This window comes from Bufo gargarizans, chromosome 3 (genome assembly GCF_014858855.1).
Source record: "Bufo gargarizans isolate SCDJY-AF-19 chromosome 3, ASM1485885v1, whole genome shotgun sequence".
Taxonomy (NCBI): Eukaryota; Metazoa; Chordata; class Amphibia; order Anura; family Bufonidae; genus Bufo; species Bufo gargarizans.
In genome coordinates, this window is record NC_058082.1 from 479,380,677 (window position 1) to 479,407,116 (window position 26,440).

Consider the following 26,440-nt stretch of genomic DNA (forward strand, 5'->3'; position numbering starts at 1 on the left):
CTTGGGGAATGCGGCACCTGTAGCCCATTTCCTGCACACGCCTGTACACGGTGGCTCTGGATGTTTCTACTCCAGACTCAGTCCACTGCTTCCGCAGGTCCCCCAAGGTCTGGAATCGGTCCTTCTCCACAATCTTCCTCAGGGTCCGGTCACCTCTTCTCGTTGTGCAGCGTTTTCTGCCACACTTTTTCCTTCCCACAGAGTTCCCACTGAGGTGCCTTGATACAGCACTCTGGGAACAGCCTATTCCTTCAGAAATTTATTTCTGTGTCTTACCCTCTTGCTTGAGGGTGTCAATGATGGCCTTCTGGACAGCAGTCAGGTCGGCAGTCTTACCCATGATTGCGGTTTTGAATAATGAACCAGGCTTGGCGTTTTTAAAAGCCTCAGGAATCTTTTGCAGGTGTTTAGAGTTAATTAGTTGATTCAGATGATTAGGTTAATAGCTCGTTTAGAGAACCTTTTCATGATATGCTAATTTTTTTAGATAGGAATTTTGGGTTTTCATGAGCTGTATGCCAAAATCATCAATATTAAAACAATAAAAGGCTTGAACTACTTCAGTTGTGTGTAATGAATCTAAAATATATGAAAGTCTAATGTTTATCAGTACATTACAGAAAATAATGAACTTTATCACAATATGCTAATTTTTTTAGAAGGACCTGTATATATACTTTTTTTTTACTGGACTGTGCGGGATACAAGAACGTGATGTGCCGCGTTTTTTGTATCCCTTTTTTTTGTAATGTGTACGTCAAACGGAGGCATAAACCGTGATGTGAACCCAGCCTTAATGTCTGTTTTATCTGATTGATCTGAACTGTAAAATGTTTTAATGTCCTCATTTTCAGTGGTGGAATGTGGAATCTGCTCTCTGTTGTACTGAAAATCAGCCACCTAGTTTCTACCTATCCACAGGAGTTAACCATTGATATCTAAGCTTGTCAATAGATAACTCAGATATGTGCATACCTGGTCTACCATACTACCATGTTTTCGTCATTTGTGATTGGCATTGAGTAAAGTTTACAGGTGACTGCCCAGAATGTGATTTAACCCCTTCAGGACTCATTTTTCACATTTCTGACAGTCTCATTTTGCAAATCTGCCCTGTCACTTTATGTGGTAATACATTTGGAATGCTTTTACTTGTCCAAGCAATTCTGAGACTGTTTCTTCATATCACATTGTACTTCATGTTAGTGGTAAATTTGGGTCAATATGTTTTAACTTTATCTTTTTTTAATCCGAAATATACAGAAAATTTGGAAAAATTACAATTTTTCTAACTTTGAATTTCTCTGCTTTTAGGACAGAGAGTGATACCTCATAAAATGGTTATTAGCATTCACCATATGTCTATGTTGGCACCATTATGGATATGTCATTTTATTTTCTTAGGATTTTAGAAGGCTTTTTAGACTAGTTCAGTTCTGAAGTGACTTTAAGACACTTACACTCATAAATGACCCCCGTACAAACTACAGCCCTCAAATTATTGAAAACTGATTTGAGACACTTTGTTAGCCCTTTAGGCGTTCCACTTGAATTAAAGAAAAATGGAGGTGAAATTACATATTAATCCATTTTTCCCTGCAACACAGGCAAAGGGTTAACAGCAAAATAAGCCTGAATATTTATGACCCAGATTCTGCAGTTTACAGAAACATCCTTTATGTGGTCGTAAACTGTTGTATATGGGCATACTGCTGGGTTCAGAAAGGAAAGAGCACTCTATAGTTTTTGGAGGGCAGATTTTGCTGGAATGTTTTTTTGGGTGCCATGTCATATTTGAAGTGACCCTGAGGTACCCCTCAAAAATGAACCCATTTTAAAAAACTACTCCACTCAAGAAATTTATCATGGGGTGTATCGAGCGCTTTAACCCAAAAGGCATTTCATGGAATTTATAAACACTTGACTGTGAAAATTCCCAAACTTCCAATAAAATGTTGCTTTTCACAGGAGAAAAAAAAACAACACAATTTGTTATGCATTTTTTCATGAACAGTGCAACACTCCATATGTGGTCATAAACTGCTGTATGGGCACATGGCAGAGCTCAGAAGGAATGAAATGTTATTTGGTTTTTAAGGGCAGATTTTCCTGGCATGGTTTTCAGGTACCATGTAGCATTTGAAAAGACCCTGAGGGTACTCCTATAGTGGAAACCCCCAAAAAGTGACCACATTTTGTAAACTACACTCCTCAAGGAATTTATTTAGGGATGTAGTGAGTATTTTTTTCCCCAAAATTCTTTTTATTGATCAGCAGAATTGTACAGTTGAATTTGATGACATACATTGTAATTCACAAATATCTCAAGTTTACAAATGCAAATAAAGGTAAAGCGGCTGACACCATTTTTAGGAGACATTGTTATCATTCTCTCTGATATAAAGAGTGAAAGTCAGACCTCTATCACTGAGTTTAGTTTTGCCGTACGGAATATAAACAAACCAAAAAGGTGTAAAATAATAACCAAAATAATAAATAAGAGATAAGAAAAATGAGAAATAGGGAAGGATCAGATAGGGGAAGAGGGGAGGGGTCCATTTGGCCAGCTATACTCCACTAGATAGCCATACGGATCTGTGACAAGGACAGGGTGGAAGCTCAGATTATTGCTCCTCTTTAACTGCCTCAGTATTCTATAAGTAACGGGATGTAGTGAGTATTTTGGCTCAACAAGTATTTCATAGAATTTAGAAAACACTTGGCTGTGAAAATTACAAATTTTATTTCTTCCAATAAAATGTTGCTTTTGCCGCATATTTTTCAATTCCACAAAAGGTAACAGGAGAAAAAGCACACCGCCATTTGGTACTAATTTTCTCTTGAGTACGGCAGCACCCAATATGTGGTTGCAAACTGCTGTATTGGCACACTACATGGTTCAGAAGGGAAGGAGCGCCATTGGGCTTTTGAAAGGCAGATTTTGCTGGAATGGGTTTTGAGCACCATGTCACATTTGCAGTACAGTTAAAAACTCCAAAAAGTTACCGCATTTTGGAAACTAAACCCTTCAAGGAATTCACCTAGGGGTATAGTGATTGGCTTGACCCCACAGGCGTTTCATAGAATTTTTTAAGATTGGGAAATGAAATTTAGAAATTACATTTGATTTCAATTATATGTAGTTTTAGCTTCAGATGTTTCATTTTGATAAGTGGTATTAGGAGAAAAAGCAGTAAGACAACACCACCTATGTGGTCATCAACTGCTGTTTGCGCACACTGCACAGTTAAGGCTACTTTCACACTGGCGTTTCTGGGTCCGCTTGTGAGATCTGTTTCAGGGCTCTCACAAGCGGCCCAAAACTGATCAGTTCAGCCCCAATGCATTCTGAATGGATAAGGATCCGTTCAGAATGCATCAGTTTGCCTCCGTTCAGCCTCCATTCCGCTCTGGAGGCGGACACCAAAACGCTGCTTGCAGCGTTTTGGTGTCCGCCTGAAGATGCGGAGCCAAACGGATCCGTCCTGACTTACAATGTAAGTCAATGGGACGGATCGGTTTTCACTGACACAATAAGGTGCAATTGAAAACGGATCCGTCCCCCATTGATTTTCAATGTAAGTCAGGACGGATCCGTTTGACTTTTTTTTGAAAGAATAAGGCAAACGGATCCGTTCTGAATGGATACAAGCGTTTGCATTATCGGTGCGGATCCGTTTGATCCGAACGCAGGTGTGAAAGTAGCCTAAGAAGAGAAAGATCACCATGTACAGTTAAGTCCTACTTGGTGAATTCTACAACTGGCCGATAACAGCAGAGGCTTTGAGGTTAAATAAAAAACAAACCCCAAAGAAGTGACCCTATTTTAGAAACCACACCCCTCACAGAATTTAACAAAGATGTAGGTAGAATTTTGACCCCCACAGGTGTTTTGCAAAAATAAATGCATCAGAGGGTGCAAAGTAAAAATTTTAATTTCCACAGATATGCCATTTTGGTGCCCAATAAGTTGTGCCCATCGTGCACCAGTGTGAAAAGCAAGTCCACTTATTATTATGCTGTTTTCCAGGTTTTAGAAATACCCTACATGAGGCCCTATCCTTTTGTCTGTGTAGGAGAGGGCTCAGGAGTAAAAGAGCACCACGCACATTTGTAGCCCAGTGTGGTGATAGCTTCTGCTGACAACGTTACAGGTTCTGGGATGAAATAAAAAATGGTACCACCGCAAAATGACCCCATATTGAAATTGCCCCTTATGGTATTAATGGGTGGAGTGAGAATTTTGACGCCACTGGTAGTTTGCGGAAATTAATGCAAAGTGAACTGTGCAAAATTAAAATTGCAGGTTTTCCATAGATTTTCCATTTCAGTGCCACTATGCTGTGCCCAACAGGTGCCATCTGAGACTCACACCACGCTTCTTAGGCCCCTTGGAGATGAGCGTTCCTCCCGCGGCGAGTCCGCAACGCAGCTCCCAGCTTAACCTCCTAGTGCTGCCGGGGGTCACATAGTGACCAGTGTTAATAATACTGCCAGTGTTATCCAGTACATTCCAGAACTGTAAGGGTTATGTAGTATCATAAATCAATATAATTCTATGTGAATCCCGTCAGTGCTGGGCGGTCAGGCCGGGTGCTGCAATACGGACTCGCTGCGGGAGGAACGCTCGGGGGCCTTAGATTGGGCTTGGCCTCATAGGCTTCTTCATAGGCAGGCCCCAAAGTCTTTGTAAGTGAGCCCCCCCTTCCGTAAACTGCTTAGATATGACAGTCACCATTGAACCCCGCATCTAAGAGGTTAAACCTCTGGCATCGGAGTATTCACTGATGCTGGTAGTTATAGCAGGTACCTGGTTATCCTGATCGAGAAAGCATAAATCCTTTACCGGCACGAGCAGTGCACTGTATTAAAGACTATGGACACCTTTGGGGAAATTTTTGTTAATAATTGCATTTTTATCGTTTTGAGCTAAAAAGAATTTTTTTAATTGGTTTTAATAAAATCTTCAGCAATTTTTGTGATACATGTGGTTAAAAATCAATCTATTTGCAGACTGTCCCTTCTGAGTTCCATCAGCTGACTGCTCATGTGAAGCCTTATCTCTGCTCTCCTGGCCTCATAAACACTTATTATAACTAAACTCTTACCAAACTTATAAGAATATGGCTTAAATGAGTGTTTATGATTTCATGAGCTCTGATCGGGACCTCCATGACGTAGTCACAGGGTGTCGATTGCATACGACAAAACCTTTTGGATGGTCAAAGAGGGACATTGTGTGAAAGATCCAATTACCAATCCAGTAGTAAAACATAAAAACTATTTAAATTTGCTATTGCTGTAGTATTGTCACTGACCTGCAGAATAAAATTGTAATGTTTAGCGCACAGTGAATGCCGTAAAAATTAAACCCAAAAAACAATGGCGGAATTGCGCTTTTTTCCATTTCCACCTCACAAACAATTTTTGTTACAGTTTCTAAATATATTCTACTAACCATTAAATTGTTCCATTAAAAGGTACAACTCAAGCTGCAAAAAAACAAGCCCTCATATGGCTATGTTGATGTTAATGTTATGTTATGTTAACTTTTTTGCTTAGTCCGTAAAGGGGCTGTGCAGCCAGTACATTTTGGTGACCTATCCTCAGGACACATTTATCTAAAGTTGTAGAATGCACTACATTTTTGGTTGTTGAGATCTGCACACCTCTTGGAGGTGGGTGCTCATAGAGAGATAAGTGCCATGGTGTGCCATAGATTTTCTCCTACATGTAGAATGCACTATGAACCCGAGGGCACTCTGTGCGGTGCCTTTATGGCATGCAATGAAGGTTTGGCATGAGCACATTGCAGAATATGGACACACCATAATACAGATTCCTTCCAGGCAGATAAGTAACATCACTGTACTAAGAACCCTAATTCTGTCTCTGCCGTTTTGACTAAGACAGCATTCCTCCATTAGATTGTAGTTCGGCGGGTTCCCTAAGTAAGTGATTTATATATTGTTTCAAACCTTCCATAATAATTTCCGTAGTAATAATATTTTATTAGATTTTTCTTGGTTCCTGTCCGCAGATAATTTGGCACTGTGGTCAAAATAAAATGTTATATGTGGTGTCTCTTTTTACAGATCGAAAAGAGGAACTTCCTGTGGAGGCAATCGCAGCAGCTGTGGTGGTTGGGGCCCTCATAATCGCCTTCGCAATTTTTGCACGGAGAGATAAAATATTTAGAGTAAGTCTTGAAATACTTTAAAAGAAATAGAATTTATTATAGATATGTGTGCGTATATATATATATATATATATATATATATATACACACACACATATATATATATATATATATACACACACAAACAAACCTTAAAGCGAACATGTTGCCATGAAATATAGTGTAATCTGCAGGCTGCATGTTATAGAGCAGGAGGAGGTTCTGCGGCCCAGCAAAAAAAATAAATAGAACATGTCCTATTCTTGTTCGTATCACAGACAAGGGTAGGACTGTTCTATTGAGTGCCGGACATTCCATGTTTTGAAGATCCGCAATTTGCGGACTGCAAAACGGACACGGTTGTGCGCATGACGCAGGTATTGGCTATTGCACTTGATTCCAAGCCCACACCCCACTCCCGTTATGTCCCAGAAATAATGACACGGAAGAGCAGGAGTCTCTGCAGGCCTAACACCAAAGAGAGGAGCAGACAGTAAGCAGAGGACAAACTTGACAGGTAAGTGTCCTGTGGCAGAGTGACAACAGACTACAGGACCACAACGTCACTTACCTGCCCACAACAACTAAAAGGAACAAGTTGTCTGCACCACAACCACTGGATCCTGTGAAAAGCACTGAAGCCCAAATACACAAATCTGGACCCAGTACCAAAACCAAACACAGAAGCAGTACTAACTGCCTGGACCACCATGCAGCAAGATGCATGGCGGATCCAGACAGCACTGCTTAACTGAGTTGTAGTTCCCCCTCCGGGGAACCCCAGGGACCCCCTTTCGGAGGTATAGACAAACAGGAAATGTCAAACAACCATGCTGGACTACAAACACCAAATAGACCAGACATGGAACACCAAATGACATACAACAAACACCCTGTACATAACACACCATTCTCACAACAACAAGTGAGGATAGGAAAAGGAATAGAAACAAAGGGAATACAAAGACAGACATAACAATGATCTCAGTATATGAAGAGACATAAAAGGAGAAAAAAGAGGAGAGGAGGCAGCGCCTGAGTATATGAAGAGACCTGAGACCACACCCAGCTCCACCTTGCTCACACCTTAACTCTGTGCACACCAGAAAGGAAGGGCAACAGCTTTAAAGGGGAAACACACACGCATGCAATGCAACAACACGTTGCCGCTGGCAACCAGCATGCTCGGTGAAAGTGTCATGGCAAACTATCTCCAAGTCATGACACCTCCTCTGCGGGGTACTCCATCTTGCCCCCAGCCTATGAGCGCCAGCTCGGAGGCACCACTGATGGACCTAAAACCTGCCCTGAAATTACCAACCATGGGAGTCCATCCCCAAACATGGAGCCCTCCCATCCTCGAGAACCTGTTATTCCACCAACTCCGAGGACCTCCCGCCACCAAGAACGCACCAGCTTGATCCCTTAAGCCTGTGCGTCCCTCCAAACTCCCAAAGCGGTTTCAATGCCCTCTTGCAAGCCGAGACACCAGAGATCAATTCCAATCCCATTGAGATGCACCCCATCACTGTGCCAAAAAGCCCCTGAGCCTTGTTCCAATCCTCCATGTCGGACGGCTACAGCCCCATTTCGTGACATAAAAAAAATCCACCATCTGATTCACTTTTATCCGGGCTTTGTTCAAACGGTCTGCCAACCGTGCCCAGCACCACATTGGACCAAATGGCTACCAAGCCAGGGAATAATGCCCAGATCCACAATAAATCAAATTTATTTCCACCTACGTATAAGACCAAAACATCTGGGGGTCTGTCCAAGCAAACAAACCAATGTACCTCTGGTAAAACACTACTGCACACCATACCTCTTTTTACTAGCCAACGGATCACCGCCACATCTCTTGAGAAATCTGTCGCCCATCTTGCTGTACCACTGCTCACAATGCTCCCAAAAAAACAAACGAATGGCCCATGATCCAAACTAGGGCCGGCTGCCATACTGCAAAGAGAAAGAAGAGAAAAATAGGGCGCCCACTAATATTAACCCGATTTAGAAATCAACTGCCATTTAAAGCCAACAAAGAACACAACATAACCTCTTACCCCTTAAAGGGGTTGTCCAGGTTCAGAGCTGAACCTGGACATCCCTCCATTTTCACCCCGGCAGCCCCCCTGACATGAGCATCGGAGCAGTTCATGCTCCGATGCTCTCCTTTGCCCTGCGCTAAATCGCGCAGGGCAAAGGCATTTTTCTGAGTTCCGGTGACGTACCGGGGCTCTCTATGGGGCTGACAGGAACCCCGGTGACGTCACCGGCACTGATGGGCGGGATTTGGCTCTGCCCTAGCCAGTAAAACGGCTAGGGCAGAGCTAAAGCCCGCCCCTCAGAGCCGGTGACGTCACCGAACACACTGCTGGGCGGAAGTTACCGCCCGGCAGTGTGTTAATGTAAACACAAGAGCCTGTGCCCTGCGCGATCTAGCGCAGGGCACTGGAGCGCATCGGAGCATGAGATGCTCCGATGCCAGGCTCAGGAGGGCTGCCGGGGTGAAAATAAGGGTATGTCCGGGTTCAGCTCTGAACCCGGACAACCCCTTTAAAGGTGAGCCGGACATACACAAGACATAAAACGAAGGGATTCCTACCAACCAATACGCTTGACAACCTCATCCCCTGCCTCTGTGCGAAAAGAATGAGCTGTATAACCTGCAAGATTCAAACCTAGACGAGCTAAACACCGATGAAAAACTGCAAGAAAATGGAAACGTCCCCTTTCTAACTGCCAAGTAATCCCCCAAATATCACACTGGGCACATTGCACATCCTGGAACTGTATAAAAGGACCACTCATGTCCGTCTTTGATTGTTTAATTCTAAACTCCAACCTATCAGGATAAAGATCGACTTCCTCCTGCAACAAACCACCTGGTCTCTGGACACTACCGCTAACTAATTCCCCCAAAAGCAACACTCCAAAAAAGGCCAACGAAAAAGCTAGCTCGAGCAAACAAACCTCTAAATCCGACCTGCAAACAGTCTCCACCTGCCTGCCCAAATGTAACAACAGGGTGAATGATACCGGTCGCCTATCATCTTCACCTCCCCTTTGGCGTCTCCAACCCTTCAAAGCCTGAGCTGCCAAAAAGAATTTAGTGACATCAGGCAAACCACGTAAGCGAAAGTCAAAAGCTAAACCTGCCACCCCTCTGTTCAATTTCGCTACTGACCAGCCCTCGTCCTTGCAATGCCCCAGAAACAACAGCATAAGGGCCTCTAAATCACCTTCCACGCTGTCGTGCTACACCAATTTCTCCAACAAATCCAAGCCCTAGCTTAGGCGTCCCACGTATTCTGGGCCAACGACAACCGGATCAGCCCTGCTACTGTTCCTCTAGAAGATCCCAAAGAAAAAAGTTGGACAGGACAGAGGGACCTCTTCCGCCTCTGGCGCCAGCAGCCGAAATCGCTCCTACTGGAAACGAGAAAGCGCATCAGCTATACAATTTTGGACCCCTGGAACATGAACTGCCACCACCACACAAGCATTAAGCGACAAACGCTCCAGGACCAACCGTTGCAATAACTGCACAACTTGGGGCGACAATGCCGACAATTAATTAATCGCCTGTACCACTCCCAGATTATCGCACTGGAAACGCACTTTAACCACCTCCGGACCGCCTAACGCACATGTGCGTTCCGGAGGTGGCAGGGCTGCGCACAGTCACGCATATACGCGTCATCTCGCGATACGCGAGATTTCCTGTGAACGCGCGCACACAGGCGCGCGCGCTCACAGGAACTGAAGGTAAGCGAGTGGATCTCCAGCTTGCCAGCGGCGATCGCTCGCTGGCAGGCTGGAGATCCGAATTTTTTAACCCCTAACAGGTATATTAGACGCTGTTTTCATAACAGCGTCTAATATACCTCCTACCTGGTCCTCTGGTGGTCCCTTTTGTTTGGATCGACCACCAGAGGACTCAGGTAGGTCAGTACAGTCGCACCAAACACCACACTACACTACACCCCACCCCCCCGTCACTTATTAACCCCTTATAAACCCCTGATCACCCATGATCACCCCATATAAACTCCCTGATCACCCCCCTGTCATTGATCACCGCCCTGTCATTGATCACCCCCCTGTCAGGCTCCGTTCAGACGTCCGCATGATTTTTACGGATCCGATCCATGTATCCATGGATCCGTAAAAATCATGCGGAAGTCTGAATGGAGCCTTACAGGGGGGTGATCAATGACAGGCGGGTGATCACCCATATACACTCCCTGATCACCCCCTGTCATTGATCACCCCCCTGTCACTGATCACCCCCCCTGTAAGGCTCCATTCAGACGTCCGCATGATTTTTACGGATCCGATCCATGTATCCATGGATCCGTAAAAATCATGCGGACGTCTGAATGGAGCCTTACAGGGGGGGTGATCAGTGACAGGGGGGTGATCACCCTGATTACCCTGATCACCCCCTGTCATTGATAACCCCCCTGTCAGGCTCCATTCAGACGTCCGCATGATTTTTACGGATCCGATCCATGTATCCATGGATCCGTAAAAATCATGCGGACGTCTGAATGGAGCCTTACAGGGGGGGTGATCAGTGACAGGGGGGTGATCACCCTGATTACCCCCTGTCATTGATAACCCCCCTGTAAGGCTCCATTCAGACGTCCGCATGCGTTCTGTGGATCCGATCCATGTATCCATGGATCCGTAAAAAATCATGCGGATGTCTGAATGGAGCCTTACAGGGGGGGTGATCAGTGACAGGGGGGTGATCACCCTGATTACCCTGATCACCCGCCTGTCATTGATAACCCCCCTGTAAGGCTCCATTCAGACGTCCGCATGCGTTCTGTGGATCCGATCCATGTATCCATGGATCCGTAAAAAATCATGCGGATGTCTGAATGGAGCCTTACAGGGGGGGTGATCAGTGACAGGGGGGTGATCACCCTGATTACCCTGATCACCCGCCTGTCATTGATAACCCCCCTGTAAGGCTCCATTCAGACGTCCGCATGCGTTCTGTGGATCCGATCCATGTATCCATGGATCTGTAAAAAATCATGCGGATGTCTGAATGGAGCCTTACAGGGGGGGTGATCAGTGACAGGGGGGTGATCACCCTGATTACCCTGATCACCCCCTGTCATTGATAACCCCCCTGTAAGGCTCCATTCAGACGTCCGCATGCGTTCTGTGGATCCGATCCATGTATCCATGGATCCGTAAAAAATCATGCGGATGTCTGAATGGAGCCTTACAGGGGGGGTGATCAGTGACAGGGGGGTGATCACCCTGATTACCCTGATCACCCCCTGTCATTGATAACCCCCCTGTAAGGCTCCATTCAGACGTCCGCATGCGTTCTGTGGATCCGATACATGTATCCATGGATCCGTAAAAAATCATGCGGATGTCTGAATGGAGCCTTACAGGGGGGGTGATCAGTGACAGGGGGGTGATCACCCTGATTACCCTGATCACCCCCTGTCATTGATAACCCCCCTGTAAGGCTCCATTCAGACGTCCGCATGCGTTCTGTGGATCCGATACATGTATCCATGGATCCGTAAAAAATCATGCGGATGTCTGAATGGAGCCTTACAGGGGGGGTGATCAGTGACAGGGGGGTGATCACCCTGATTACCCTGATCACCCCCTGTCATTGATAACCCCCCTGTAAGGCTCCATTCAGACGTCCGCATGCGTTCTGTGGATCCGATACATGTATCCATGGATCCGTAAAAAATCATGCGGATGTCTGAATGGAGCCTTACAGGGGGGGTGATCAATGACAGGGGGGTGATCAGGGAGTCTATATGGGTGATCACCCCCCTGTCATTGATCACCCCCCTGTCATTGATCACTCCCCCCCCTGGTAAGGCTCCATTCAGCCATTTTTTTTGGCACAAGTCAGTGGAAATTTTTTGTCTGTTTTTGTTTTAGTTTTTTCTTACAAAGTCTCATATTCCACTAACTTGTGTCAAAAATAAAATCTCACATGGACGCACCATACCCCTCACGGAATCCAAATGCGTAAACATTTTTAGACATTTATATTCCAGACTTCTTCTCACGCTTTAGGGCCCCTAAAAAGCCAGGGCAGTATAAGTACCCCACATGTGACCCCATTTCGGAAAGAAGACACCCCAAGGTATTCCGTGAGGGGCATATTGAGTCCATGAAAGATTGAAATTTTTGTCCTAAGTTAGCGGAAAGTGAGACTTTGTGAGAAAAAAAACAAAAAAAAATCAATATCCGCTAACTTATTCAAAAAAAAAAAAAATTCTAGGAACTCGCCATGCCCCTCATTGAATACCTCGGGGTGTCTTCTTTCCAAAGTGGGGTCACATGTGGGGTATTTATACTGCCCTGGATTTTTAGGGGCCCTAAAGCATGAGAAGAAGTCTGGGATCCAAATGTCTAAAAATGCCCTCCTAAAAGGAATTTGGGCCCCTTTGCGCATCTAGGCTGCAAAAAAGTGTGACACATCTGGTATCGCCGTACTCAGGAGAAGTTGGGGAATGTGTTTTGGGGTGTCATTTTACATATACCCATGCTGGGTGAGAAAAATATCTTGGTCAAATGCCAACTTTGTATAAAAAAATGGGAAAAGTTGTCTTTTGCCAAGATATTTCTCTCACCCAGCATGGTTATATGTAAAATGACCCCCCAAAACACATTCCCCAACTTCTCCTGAGTACGGCGATACCAGATGTGTCACACTTTTTTGCAGCCAAGGTGGGCAAAGGGGCACCTTTCAGATTTCGCAGGCCATTTTTTACACATTTTGATTTCAAGGTACTTCTTACACATTTGGGCCCCTAAATTGCCAGGGCAGTATAACTATGCCACAAGTGACCCCATTTTGGAAAGAAGACACCCCAAGGTATTCCGTGGGGGGCACGGCGAGTTCCTAGAATTTTTTATTTTTTGTCACAATTTAGCGGAAAATGCTGATTTTTCTTTTTTTTTCTTTTTTCCTTACAAAGTCTCATATTCCACTAACTTGCGACAAAAAATAAAAAATTCTAGGAACTCGCCATGCCCCTCACGGAATACCTTGGGGTGTCTTCTTTCCAAAATGGGGTCACTTGTGGGGTAGTTATACTGCCCTGGCAATTTAGGGGCCCAAATGTGTGAGAAGAACTTTGCAATCAAAATGTGTAAAAAATGCCCTGCAAAATCCGAAAGGTGCACTTTGGAATATGTGCCCCTTTGCCCACCTTGGCAGCAAAAAAGTGTGACACCTCTGGTATCGCCGTACTCAGGAGAAGTTGGGCAATGTGTTTTGGGGTGTCATTTTACATATACCCATGCTGGGTGAGAAAAATATCTTGGTCAAATGCCAACTTTGTATAAAAAAATTGGAAAAGTTGTCTTTTGCCAAGATATTTCTCTCACCCAGCATGGGTATATGTAAAATGACAGCCCAAAACACATTCCCCAACTTCTCCTGAGTACGGCGATACCAGATGTGTGACACTTTTTTGATGCCAAGGTGGGCAAAGGGGCACATATAACAAAGTGCACCTTTCGGATTTCACCGGTCATTTTTTACAGATTTTGATTGCAAAGTACTTCTCACACATTTGGGCCCCTAAATTGCCAGGGCAGTATAACTACGCCACAAGTGACCCCATTTTGGAAAGAAGACACCCCAAGGTATTCCGTGAGGGGCATGGCGAGTTCCTAGAATTTTTTATTTTTTGTCGCAAGTTAGTGGAATATGAGACTTTGTAAGGAAAAAAGAGAAAAAAAAAAAAATCATCATTTTCCGCTAACTTGTGACAAAAAATAAAAAATTCTAGGAACTCGCAGTGCCCCTCACGGAATACCTTGGGGTGTCTTCTTTCCAAAATGGGGTCACTTGTGGCGTAGTTATACTGCCCTGGCAATTTAGGGGCCCAAATGTGTGAGAAGAACTTTGCAATCAAAATGTGTAAAAAATGCCCTGCAAAATCCGAAAGGTGCACTTTGGAATATGTGCCCCTTTGCCCACCTTGGCAGCAAAAAAGTGTGACACATCTGGTATCGCCGTACTCAGGAGAAGTTGGGCAATGTGTTTTGGGGTGTCATTTTACATATACCCATGCTGGGTGAGAAAAATATCTTGGTCAAATGCCAACTTTGTATAAAAAAATGGGAAAAGTTGTCTTTTGCCAAGATATTTCTCTCACCCAGCATGGGTATATGTAAAATGACACCCCAAAACACATTCCCCAACTTCTCCTGAGTACGGCGATACCACATGTGTGACACTTTTTTGCTGCCAAGGTGGGCAAAGGGGCGCATATTCCAAAGTGCACCTTTCGGATTTCACCGGTCATTTCTTACACATTTTGATTGCAAAGTTCTTCTCACACATTTGGGCCCCTAAATTGCCAGGGCAGTATAACTACGCCACAAGTGACCCCATTTTGGAAAGAAGACACCCCAAGGTATTCTGTGAGGGGCATGGTGAGTTCCTAGAATTTTTTATTTTTTGTCGCAAGTTAGTGGAATATGAGACTTTGTAAGAAAAAAATAAAAATAAAAAATCATCATCATTTTCCGCTAACTTGTGACAAAAAATAAAAAGTTCTATGAACTCACTATGCCCATCAGCGAATACCTTAGGGTGTCTACTTTCCGAAATGGGGTCATTTGTGGGGTTTTTCTACTGTTTGGGCATTGTAGAACCTCAGGAAACATGACAGGTGCTCAGAAAATCAGAGCCGTTTCAAAAAGCGGAAATTCACATTTTTGTACCATAGTTTGTAAATGCTATAACTTTTACCCAAACCATTTTTTTTTTGCCCAAACATTTTTTTTTTATCAAAGACATGTAGAACTATAAATTTAGCGAAAAATTTATATATGGATGTCGTTTTTTTTGCAAAATTTCACAGCTGAAAGTGAAAAATGTCATTTTTTTGCAAAAAAAATCGTTACATTTTGATTAATAACAAAAAAAGTAAAAATGTCAGCAGCAATAAAATACCACCAAATGAAAGCTCCATTAGTGAGAAGAAAAGGAGGTAAAATTCATTTGGGTGGTAAGTTGCATGACCGAGCGATAAACGGTGAAAGTAGTGTAGTGCCGAAGTGTAAAAAGTGGCCTGGTCATGAAGGGGGTTTCACCTAGCGGGGCTGAAGTGGTTAAGGTTACAAAATCTTTCTCTCAAAGGAAAACTGCTACCATGATGGGAAAGAGGTTGAGCAAAGCTAGGTTGCGAACCCAACCCCTTGAAAACCACCCCTCCGGCCATCTCTCTGCGCACTACTGCCCTTGACAGTATACCCCAAACTCCGTCCCCTTCTGCCGCATCTGAGAATACTTCAAAATCAAAACAATCCACCGCCTCGCTCAAAACTAGTAACCGCCCATTTTAGGAGGCCAAAAAGAAACCCCATACTTGCAAGTCGGCTTTCAATTCCCTTCCCAACTGTACATAGTGGTGAGGTGCTGACGCCTTCAAAGTCACCATTGACAAACGCCGTGAAAAAACTCTGCCCATCAGTATGATCCAACAAGCAGAGTTTAGTTTTGCTAAAAGCGACAGCAAATCGCGTAATCGGGACTCCAAAAACTGCAAACAAAGTCTTCAGCGTATGTAACAATAAGGAGCAAACCATCGAGCCTGGCGGACCTATACGTAGGAAGTCATCCAAGTAATGGATGATAGAAGTCCATCTGGCCACGTCTGCAACTGCCCACTCAAAAAAAAGAGCCCCCTATAGGGAGACAACGGTCAACGAAAAAAATTCCCCTCCCAAGAACAACCCAACAAATGTAAACTGTCAGAGTGCACCGGCAATAACCGGAAAGCTACTTTTATATCGGTTTTTGCTAAGAATGCCCCTTCTCCGAATTTTCTCACCCACCCGACTGCTGCGTCAAATGATGTATACACCACCCAACACAGGTCGGGATCTTATCCCATCATTGACCGACAAACTCTTCGACAAGTGATAAATGAGACAAAATTTATTCGGCTCCTTCTTGGGCACAACCCCCAAAGGGGACAAACACAAATCAGACAATGGAGGTTCCAAAAAACGCCCATCCATCCGTCCCAGTCGCGGTTCCAGAAACAGCTTTTCTGTGACTACCTCTTTTTGCTCATGCGCCGAACACAAATTATTTTCTTTTTTTAAACGCCTCCCCGCAACAAATGAAATACGAATACCAAACTGGAACCCATCCTTTAACAAATGCGCAGCCGCCAAATCAGGGTACCTATTTAGAAAGGGCTCCATCTTTTCCAGGGTATAAATTAGGACAATGAGGTCTGCAGATATCATTTATTGCTGCACATGTATTTTCTCTGAGAGCTGATCTAATGCTATAGTCGTCCTGTTTAATCTGAAACAACCGAGAAAAAAAATTAAATAAGTGACTGATCTGGTGGTGTGAAATGGGTCTCCAAGACATGACACCATCTTGTGGAGTCCTGGTAGGCCAGCAGATAATTTAAAAAATGGGGCTATCCTCTGTATATTAGAAGTCACATGTTAGAGCAGCATGCAACTTATCTGACATGAGAAATGGACAGATCTTCTAAAGCAGGGGAGCACAACCTTGGCGTCACCCCCCTTTTCAAGCGGCGTCCCCAATTTTTTGCTCATTTCCTCTGAAACATCTACCCCATGTGCATTTGTGTTTAAATTTGCACTTGACCCCAAACTTACACCCGCCTTCGTTAAACAAAAAGCAGTCCTTTTGCCGAAGCTGTAGCAAAAGTGGATTGACTGGATCCTCCCACTTCCCCACGAAACGACTGAGCCGTTCTAACCGACGCCATGACTTTTAACCAGAACACAAAATCCTTGTAGTCTCAACGATTGTTAGGATGCACAGCCTTTCGCTGACAAAATTGTTTGTCATAGTGGAGCCAGGCTTGGCCCCGATAAATGCGGTATGCCTCGCTAATCGCGTCAAGATAGAAAAAAAGAGCGGAACATTTGAGCGCTTTTTCCCTAATAAAACTGCAAAAGCTTGCAGCCAATTAGAAAATGTGCGTGGAATCAATTGATACCGGAGCTTTTCTTCCTCTTCTTTTATACCATTGTCTTTTTTGACCCTGTCCAGATTAAAACGTTCAAGGGGGAGCATTAAAAAAATTCTACATACTCCCCTTTCCCAATTCAATCCCTTACGTTCTGTTTTAAAGGGGTTCTGCACTTTCATTTAACTGATGATCTATCCTCTGGATAGATCATCAGCTTCTGATCGGCGGGGGTCCGACACCCGGGACCCCCGCCGATCAGCTGTTTGAGAAGGCAGCGGCGCTCCAGGAGCGCCGCTGCCTTCTCACTGTTTACCGCCGGGCCGCCCGCCCACTGACGTCACGACTTGTATCAACTAGAGTGGGCGCGGCTAAGCTCTGTTCATTGAATGGAGCTTAGCCGCGCCCACTCTAGTTGATACAAGTCGTGACGTCAGTGGGCGGGCGGCACGGCGGTAAACAGTGAGAAGGCTGCTGCGCTGCTGGAGCGCCGCTGCCTTCTCAAACAGCTGATCGGCGGGGGTCCCGGGTGTCGGACCCCCGCCGATCAGAAGCTGATGATCTATCCAGAGGATAGATCATCAGTGAAATGAAAGTGCAGAACCCCTTTAAGTGTGCTCCTAATGGGCCCTCAAAGCACACATAAACTTCCACCTGTGCAGCGCCGTCCATCCTAACTGGCTCATTCTGAAGCGAACCCCCCGCCTGCTTCTGTACTAATACAGAACACGATCCCGCAGATGACGTGGCCCCTGTAATGCCCGCAACCTGTGTATAGACTGTATTTGTCCCCACACTATGTAAAGGGTTGAAACCAGTCCCCATTATACCCCAGGCAGGGAGTGGCGACCCGCCAAACAGCCTCCACCCCGCTGCTACCGACGCCAAACCCCCTAATACATTGACAAGCCCCCTCCCCAAGTCCCCCAACCCCCAGGCTACTAACGATAGATAGAAAAGGTCCAATTGGTAACTCACTAGGCTGCCTGGGCGCTGTGATCCACCAGCCGAAGATCCTGTATCCAGTCCCACCGCAGATCCATTGTCCAGATGTGGCAGGCCAGTGCCAGCGATGGATGCAGATCCCAGTGGCCCTAAAGCAGATGCGCTGGTGATGTTTGATGAATGGGCAGGGCCAGCATCCTGCTGCTTGTTTTCCGAAAGTCGACCTCATGCTGGCACTGGTACTGAAAAAGGAGGGGCCTCGCTCCCATAACTGCACCGGGCGGCCTCCTCTGTATCCGCCAGGGGACCCGCTAAACCTGGTCCTGCGCCGCCATTTTCACCAGCAGGGGGAGTGCTGGTGATGACCCAGCCTCTGTTGGAGTCCCGCCGTGCACATGGATTCCTCCCACGACGGAACGAGCAAGCAGGAGGCTGCAGCTCTGCTGCTCGACGTGAAGGGTCCCTGGAGGGGCTCTTGACCCGGCGTCGAACTCTGGGGACCTGCTCTGGACCCTGTGACCGCTGTGGCTGGTGCGTCTCTGACTGCATGGACCCATCCCCTCCATCTTCCACATGGAGCAAACCCTGAAGCTGGGCCTGTAACCATTCTGGTCTCTGCACGTCTGCCTTCTCGTGCATCTGGCGAATCAGCGCATCTATGTCAGCCATTCTAAGGTGAGCTGCCTGCACTTCACTGTGCTCTCTGTCTGGCTAACTTCTTTTCTAAAATGGACCTTGTCCCCCCTCCTGCCATCCTATTTAAGACTCCCTTGGCACTCCACCCCTCCCTTTAAACACACCAATCCTTGCCTAACCTATCTCGCTGACGCCTCTCCTCATCATGCTGGCCTCCCCACAGCCACACTTGAGGCCTTATACAGGATCATTTCCCACAAAATAACCTATCTGCTCTGCTCCTCCTGCTCTATAATACGCTGCCTGCAGATTACACTGCATTTTCTTAGCAACAGTTTGCATTTAAGCACAGACAAAAGCAGATGCTCTTATGTATAGCAGAACAGGAATTGCAGCAAGGTAAGTGTCCTCCTTCAGACACCTGCAGTATAATCTTACGGCGGCAGTGGGTTTTCAACAGGTGGTGAAATGTGTTATGTGGATTGACATACTCACTATACTCCATTCTGAAAGAGCGACTTCTGGGAATTATCATCACATATGGAACTAGGAGAGCACATTAGAGTTGGGGTTACTTCGGAAATCCAGTTACTTAACCTCTAGATATCAGCCCGGATCAAATGTACTGGTGAAGTAAAGGAATATTCTCTATGGCTGGAAATGACACGCTTCCCATTCTTTAGAACAGGGGTGCACAAGGTTTCCTGGTTGGGGGCCACATTGCCAGACTGAACCACTGACGAGGACCGAAATTAAAATTTAAAGGTGTATTAACAACTGAAATTTTGTACTTATGGCATATTAAACACACATTATATACCATTAATGTCTAGTTACACTTCTAGGACTCCCATCTAATGGGAGAAATACATGAAAAATACATGTGAGCAGCCACAAGACATAGGCATACATGTCTGTTACCAGATGGTTGGGGGCCGCACAGACTGGTATCAAGGGCCGCCGGTTGTGCTCCCCTGATTTAGAAGATCTGTCCATTTCTCATGTCAGATAAGTTGCATGCCGCTCTAACATGTGACTTCTAATATACAGAGGATGGCCCCATTCCTGAAATTATCTGCTGGCCTACCAGGACTCCACAAGATGGTGTCATGTCTTGGAGACCCATTTCACACTATCAGATCAGTCACTTATTTGAATTTTTTTCTCGGTTGTTTCAGATTAAACAGGACGACTATAGCATTAGATCAACTCTCAGAGAAAATACATGTGCAGCAATAAATGATATCTGCAGACCTCATTGTCCTAATTTATACCCTGATCGTATAGGGAGCAAAGTGAAATGTATCCAACTTCAGGTCCCATGCTGTATTAGGCTATGTTCACATACATCAGATGTAAAGGATTACAGATATGATCTCTATCAGATCTGATGATAGCAGTAATCCAGTATCCAAGTATAGACTGGCTGCCCTACTTAAGGTTTATCGTAGGGTGTGAACTCATTCCTTAGCTCATGATCCTTGTACTCCAGCTCCTCAGTCGGACTTGCTGCATCTTGCTGGGAATGTTCTGTGAAGGCTTCTTTCCTACGCGATCATGTGCACTCAAAGGTTCACAGCTAGTGACGCATGACAATTATACAGTATAAGTGGAGAGTTGAAAATGGGGTCATGATCTTCCCAGCTGCTTGTACTAGATCTGTGACACCACCAGTATCTTTCCTACATGGGTCAACTCATAACGCTTTACAAACATTACTCTTGCTCGCTGTCCCCAATGGGGCTCACAATCTAAGCTCCCTATCAGTAGGGCTTTGGAGTGTAGGAGGAAACCGGAGCACCCCGAGGAAACCCACACAAACATGGGGAGAACATACAAACTCCACGCAGATGTTGTCCTTGATCGAATTCGAACCCAGGAACCCAGCGCTGCACGGCACCAGTGCTAACGACTGAGCCACTTGTGCCCTTTAAATAGGTCACCTTTATTATAGGGCAGCACCCGAGCATTGCATTAGATCTGTTCAAGAGACTGAAGTGGAGAGGAAAAATTCTATGGCAGAGGTGCTCAACCTGTGGCCCTCCAGCTGTTGCAAAACTACAACTCCCAGGATGCTCTAATAGCTGTAGGCTGTGCAGGCATTGTAGTTTTGCAACAGCTGGAGGTCCGCAGGTTGGGCATGCCTGTTCTATGGCAATGAGTCATTTTGGGATACCGTGAGCAGAGTATACAAATCAGTATAGTCCTAGAGTATGATTATTGGGTTAACGCAGTGCTTTGTAACGGAGGTCCCTCATTTTTTAATATGTTAATTTCCAAGAGCCCCTGAAATAACCCATAGAGATGATTTACAGAACTTCATAGGCCCCGTTACCAGTATGGACCAGTGTGGCCTACCAGTGCAACAAACTCTGGAACAAAAATGGTGCAACTCACAACTATAAGGAGAAAAGGGGTTGTCCGCTTTTTTTTATATCGATGACCTATTCTCAGGATAGTTCACAATATCAGATCGGCGGGGACCCGACTCCTGGCAGCCCCACTGATCGGCTGTTTGACGAGAAAGGAGCGCTCGCAGTAATTACACCTAAGCCATCTCATTTACTTCAATGGGACGGCTCTGTCCTGTTAAGTGAATAGGTTGGAGCCGTCCCATTGAAATTAATGGGGATGCCATAGCTGTAATTACAACTGCTCACCACCGGGTTGTGACGACAAGCTGATAAACAGAGAATAAAATCAGCAGGGGTGCCAGGAGTCGGGCCCCTGACCATCTGATAGTGATGGCCTATCCTGAGGACCTTTAAGTAGGTCCCATGGGCACTGCTTCATTGAGCTTTCCTGTATATACCTTTACATTTCTCTGCTCTTGATGTTCTGACATGCACCTTACTGCAAATTTAAGGGCTGTTTCACACGAGCGAGTCCATTGTGGGAATCGCTCTCCGTGTGTGAGTGTGATCCTCCGCTCTGGACTTGCAGGAGCGCCCGGCATTATCCTGATCTATAATGCTGTGTGCCTCTGCTTGACCTTATTTCTACAGAATCATACTGACAGCTTGATGTCACTAGGATTCTGTGGAAAAAAGGCCACGCAGAGACACATAGCATTATAAATCATAATAATGCTGTGCGCTCCTGCAAGTCCAGAGCGGAGGATCGCACTCACACACGGAGCGCGATTCCCGCAATGGACTCGCTCGCGTGAAATAGCCCTAACTCTTCCAGCCTTGCAACCGTAAAGCTTTGCCCTTCAAACAAAAGGTGTTCTCTTCAGGAAAGCGTGGCATTCGCCCTAGCCTATACCCTACCACTACCTTGCAGATTTCTCCCTTGTGTGAAATGTAATTTCAGAACTTATTATAAGCTATTTACCACCATTTGGAGTCTGGAAACCCCAAAGGGACATTTTACGCATTCCACCATTGGTAACATCTTGTTTCCATTTGCAGTGCAAGAAGGCAGAAGACGAGACCGCCATGTAGTGATGTATTAGAAGAGACTGCTGGATCTTTATCAAGAGAAGCCATTGATTTCCATAAGTACTCCATGTCTGCTTTCATTACTGCAACTCCTTCTTTGCAAGAAACTTTCTTCAGGTTACAGCTGTTCTCTTTATACTCCACCCGATTACCGACATTGTAACCTTTCCACTGATGCTCAGGAATTGTTTTACAGCATTTCCTTCTTTGGGGTTGAGGCACAATGGGCTTTGAACTCATCAGTCAGTATATTACCATCAAACTAATTCTGACTCATGGACATTACAAAACCATCTCCGCTCCTGGTGTAATTCATGATTATCGATGTGGCATTGTGAATTGCAGTGTAATTGCCTAAGACAGTCTATAAAATGCTGCTATATTACTTGCATAGCGCCTTCTGAGTCTGAATTTAAAGAGGACCTGTCACCATTCCTGACATGTCTGTTTTAGTTTCTACTTGCATTCCCCATGAAAAAAAACTATTCTGGAGCATCTATTCCTCTAACTCTCTGTTGTGCTATCCCTTTATTATTACTGCTAGAAATTATAAATGAATTGCAAACAGTCTACAGTGTAGGTCCAGATGGGTGTTACCAGTTGGGGCTGTGCCCCTGCAGTGTTTGACACTGTCCAATCAGTGCTGCCAGTGTCAGACTGTGCAGGTACACATCCCCAACTGGAAAAAACCCATCTGGACCTTCATTGCAAACTGCTAGCAATTCACTTGTTACTTCTAGGAGGAATAATAAAGGATTGGCACATACGAGTCGTAAGAACAGCTGCTCCAGAATTGTTATTACATGGTAAAGGCAAGTAGTTACTTAATTTCCATGTAACTGTTATGTTCAAGTGTAATATGCCTGGTTCACCAGCAGATGGCGGCATAAATGGCAGAGCTATTTCACCCAGAATAGAACCCCTCTTCCCATTGTCTTCTCTTCCTCTACGGAGGAGCTTAGCTAGTTAGGAGTGAGTCTAGAGCATGGATGTCAAACTCATGGCCCTCCAGATGTTGCAAAACTACAACTCCCATCATTCCCTGATAGCTGTAGTATGCCCAGGCATGATGGGAGTTGTAGTTTTGCAACAGCTGGAGGGCCACGAGTTTGACATCCCTGGTCTAGAGTAACCACTGTTGGACGAGCCTTGTCTAGAACAGCTAGAGCATCTTCAGCTCAGCTGCATCTGAAGGCCACAGCTAAAAGCCTCAGAAGCCAGGAAAAAAGTTCCCTGGTATAACTTAAGAGACAGACTACAGAAGTAAAGTGCAGCATATAGCTAAAGCTAAATTCTACAGTTATCCTGTTAGCACAGTAGAGCCAGAGAGCAACAGACATAGCAGTGAGGAGTTTGCCTGCCACCATTAATGCCAAAACCTGTTGGAAACCAAGATAAAGCCTGTAAACTGTTTAGAGAAGAGTTTATTAAAGTAAAGCTGTTATCAACCTCATCACAAGGTCTGGACTCTATTTATTCTTCATCCCCTACTACTACTACCCCTTTTCTGCGCTTCCGGACTGCCATGGCTGGGGTTCCAGTGTATCCAGGTAGGAGCACCGTGACACATGCACAAGTACACCTAAAGGGACATTTAGGCCACCCTACACCACTCTGGCATTTCTACACCTGGGTACCACTATTAAAAAGGGGCCCTGTGCCCTTGTTGCTTCACTGCAACTTGCATCACGACAAATATATACTTTAGGAAAACCCCAGTAGTGCGCCCGAACCCGGTCGCCGCAGATAGAGGATAACTTGTTATAAGCGGAATACCTCTTTAAGTGCGGCTCTGTTTAAGGAAGAAAGCAGCCATGTTTTTCAAGTTCTATACAACCCTTTTAGGCAAACCTCCCACTTCTGTATAACCAGACCCAGTGGTGAGCAGACGGCCTCACCAACATTTTAAGTATAGGCAGCATGACTTGGATATCTCCAGATCTCTTATGGGGGCTTCCACACATAGACATTATTGAAATCTATGGAAGTGCTGTTCATATTCCGCCCAGAGATCTGGAGATGTCCATGCCACAATCCATAGGGGCTCATCGCGCGATAGCAATAGCATGGGGTCCTAGCTCAAGAACCCACCAATGTAAACTTCCCTATGGCACAGCAGAAGTTTTCACAGGTATGCTTTATGTATTCTCTGCATATGATAGCCACTATATGCTCAGGTATGTTTGTTTAACCCTTAAAGGACTGGCATTTTACATAGGCGACCTCCATTTAATTTAAGAACAAGATGTGCAATCTTGAGGGAAACTGTCTTTGTCTATGGAGTTTCATCAACATCTAAGAGACTGCAGTACATGCATTTACTTCTGTCTTTATTGAAAATAGCAAAACATTACTTTCTTGGTGCCATCTCTAGTATAAACTGATTATATGGCCGGATAATCACAAGCTCACTTTCAAAGGCTGGCCATACATTGTTGATAGCTGACAGTTTGGCAGACCACTATCTCGCCAGCCCCCCATGGTACAACATGTATGGGTTGGGAATGGAAGGGCCAATGATATAAACCACTGGTGGCTACTTATCTGCCCAAGGACAAAAGGTTCTAGAATTCTTCACCTATTCTAGAATATATTTGTTTTCCTTGGCGACAATAGGAAATAATTGTATTATAAAATCTTATATCAATTAGGATCTTTGTCTAAAGCAAAAAAATAAAATAAAATTTTTTGTCAAAAACTTCTTTTGTCAGTATGTTATTTTTTAATTTTGTCTTGTCAATCTATGTAATAAAATGAAGTTTTCAGTTTGGCCACTAGATGTCAGCGCAGCAGCTTACATTGCAGACTAGAAAAAAAAAAATAATACATCTTATACAGCCTATAGCAGGGGTGCACAACCTTTTCTGGCTGGGGGCCACATTGTCTGCCTGAACCAATTCCAAGGGCTGAAAATAAAACTTAAATGGGTATTACCAACTGAAATACTATATTTATGACATATTGAATTCTAATGTCTAGTTACACTTCCAGGACTCCCATCTAATGGGAGAATACATGAAAGATACATGTGAGCAGCCACAAGACAGACATACATGTCTGTTACCAGATGGGGGCCACACAGAATGGTATAAAGGGGCTGCATGTGGCCCCCGGGCCGCAGGTTGTGCTCCCCTGGCCTACAGCATGGGTCAGCTACCTCTGGCATTGCAGCTGTTGTGAAACTACATCCCCCAGCATGCTCCATTCACTTCTATGGGAGCTCCAAGAACAGCTGGGCAAGTGTGCATGCTAGGAGTTGTAGTTTCACAACAGCAGGAGTGTCAGAGGTTGCTGATCCCTGCACTATAGTAAAACTGAATCATAAACAGATGAAGGGTTGTAAAACAAAACATACAATGCAACAGCTCTCTGCAAACCAAATAAAGTACAAAAATGCATAATAATTGCTAATGCTATACTTATAAATTACAGATGCTTGGCAAATACATGTTGTACTTTATTTGGTTTGCAGAGAGCTGTCGCATTGTATGTTTTGTTTTAGTGTTGTTCTCAGCCATAGCACCGTGCCCCTGCGCATTGGGATGGGCTGACTGACCCCCTTTTTCTTTATAGATGAAGGGTTGTGTTACCTGAACCAACATGAAGAATTCAGCTAGCTGGGACATATCACCGTGAAGGGCAGAGGTAAAGAGGACCTGTCACAATTCGGAAAAATGCTGTCTATACCTGCTAAATGCCGCTACTCCTGAGTGATGCAGCGGTTCCCTATATGCAAATAGGAAGTGGCCAGGAGGTGACAACCAGTTCACTTCTCTAAAAGTGAAGCCATGTTCCCTATTCTTATCCTGTCCAGCCATTGCGACCGCCTCTCTCCAAGCGCACAGATGCTTATCGCTAAGGAGATGCTTGTACTTACCTTAAAGGGCATCTGTCAGCAGTTTTGTACCTATGACACTGGCTGACCTGTTACATGGGCGCTTGGCAGCTGAAGACATCTGTGTTGGTCCCATGTTCATATGTGCCCGCATTGCTGAGAAATATGATGGTTTAATATAAGCAAATGAGGCTCTAGGAGCAACGGGGGCGTTTCCATTACACCTAGAGGCTCTGCAACTACTGCGCTTTATTCTATGCACCTTGATTGACAGGGCCAAGGCTGATGACATTTTCACTGCCTGGCCTTGTCAAAGTGCAGGGAGGGGAACAAAAGTTGCAGAGAGCAGAGCCTCTAGGTGTAATGGTAACGCCCCTGTTGCTCCTAGAGGCTCATTTACATATACTAAAGCTTCATTTTTCTCAGC

The 26,440-nt window shown here is 45.0% G+C and overlaps 1 protein-coding gene across 1 annotated transcript in view; it reads left to right on the forward strand.

The window, feature by feature from the left end:
• TMIGD1 (transmembrane and immunoglobulin domain containing 1) overlaps positions 1-22,741 on the forward strand; it is a 48,866-nt gene extending 26,125 nt beyond the window's left edge. Inside the window, exons 5-6 of the mRNA XM_044287935.1 lie at positions 6,096-6,199; positions 22,149-22,741. Coding sequence (XP_044143870.1) covers positions 6,096-6,199; positions 22,149-22,181 — 137 coding nt within the window. The 3' untranslated portion in view covers positions 22,182-22,741. The remainder of the gene's footprint in view (positions 1-6,095; positions 6,200-22,148) is intronic.
• The last annotated feature ends 3,699 nt before the right edge of the window (positions 22,742-26,440 follow it).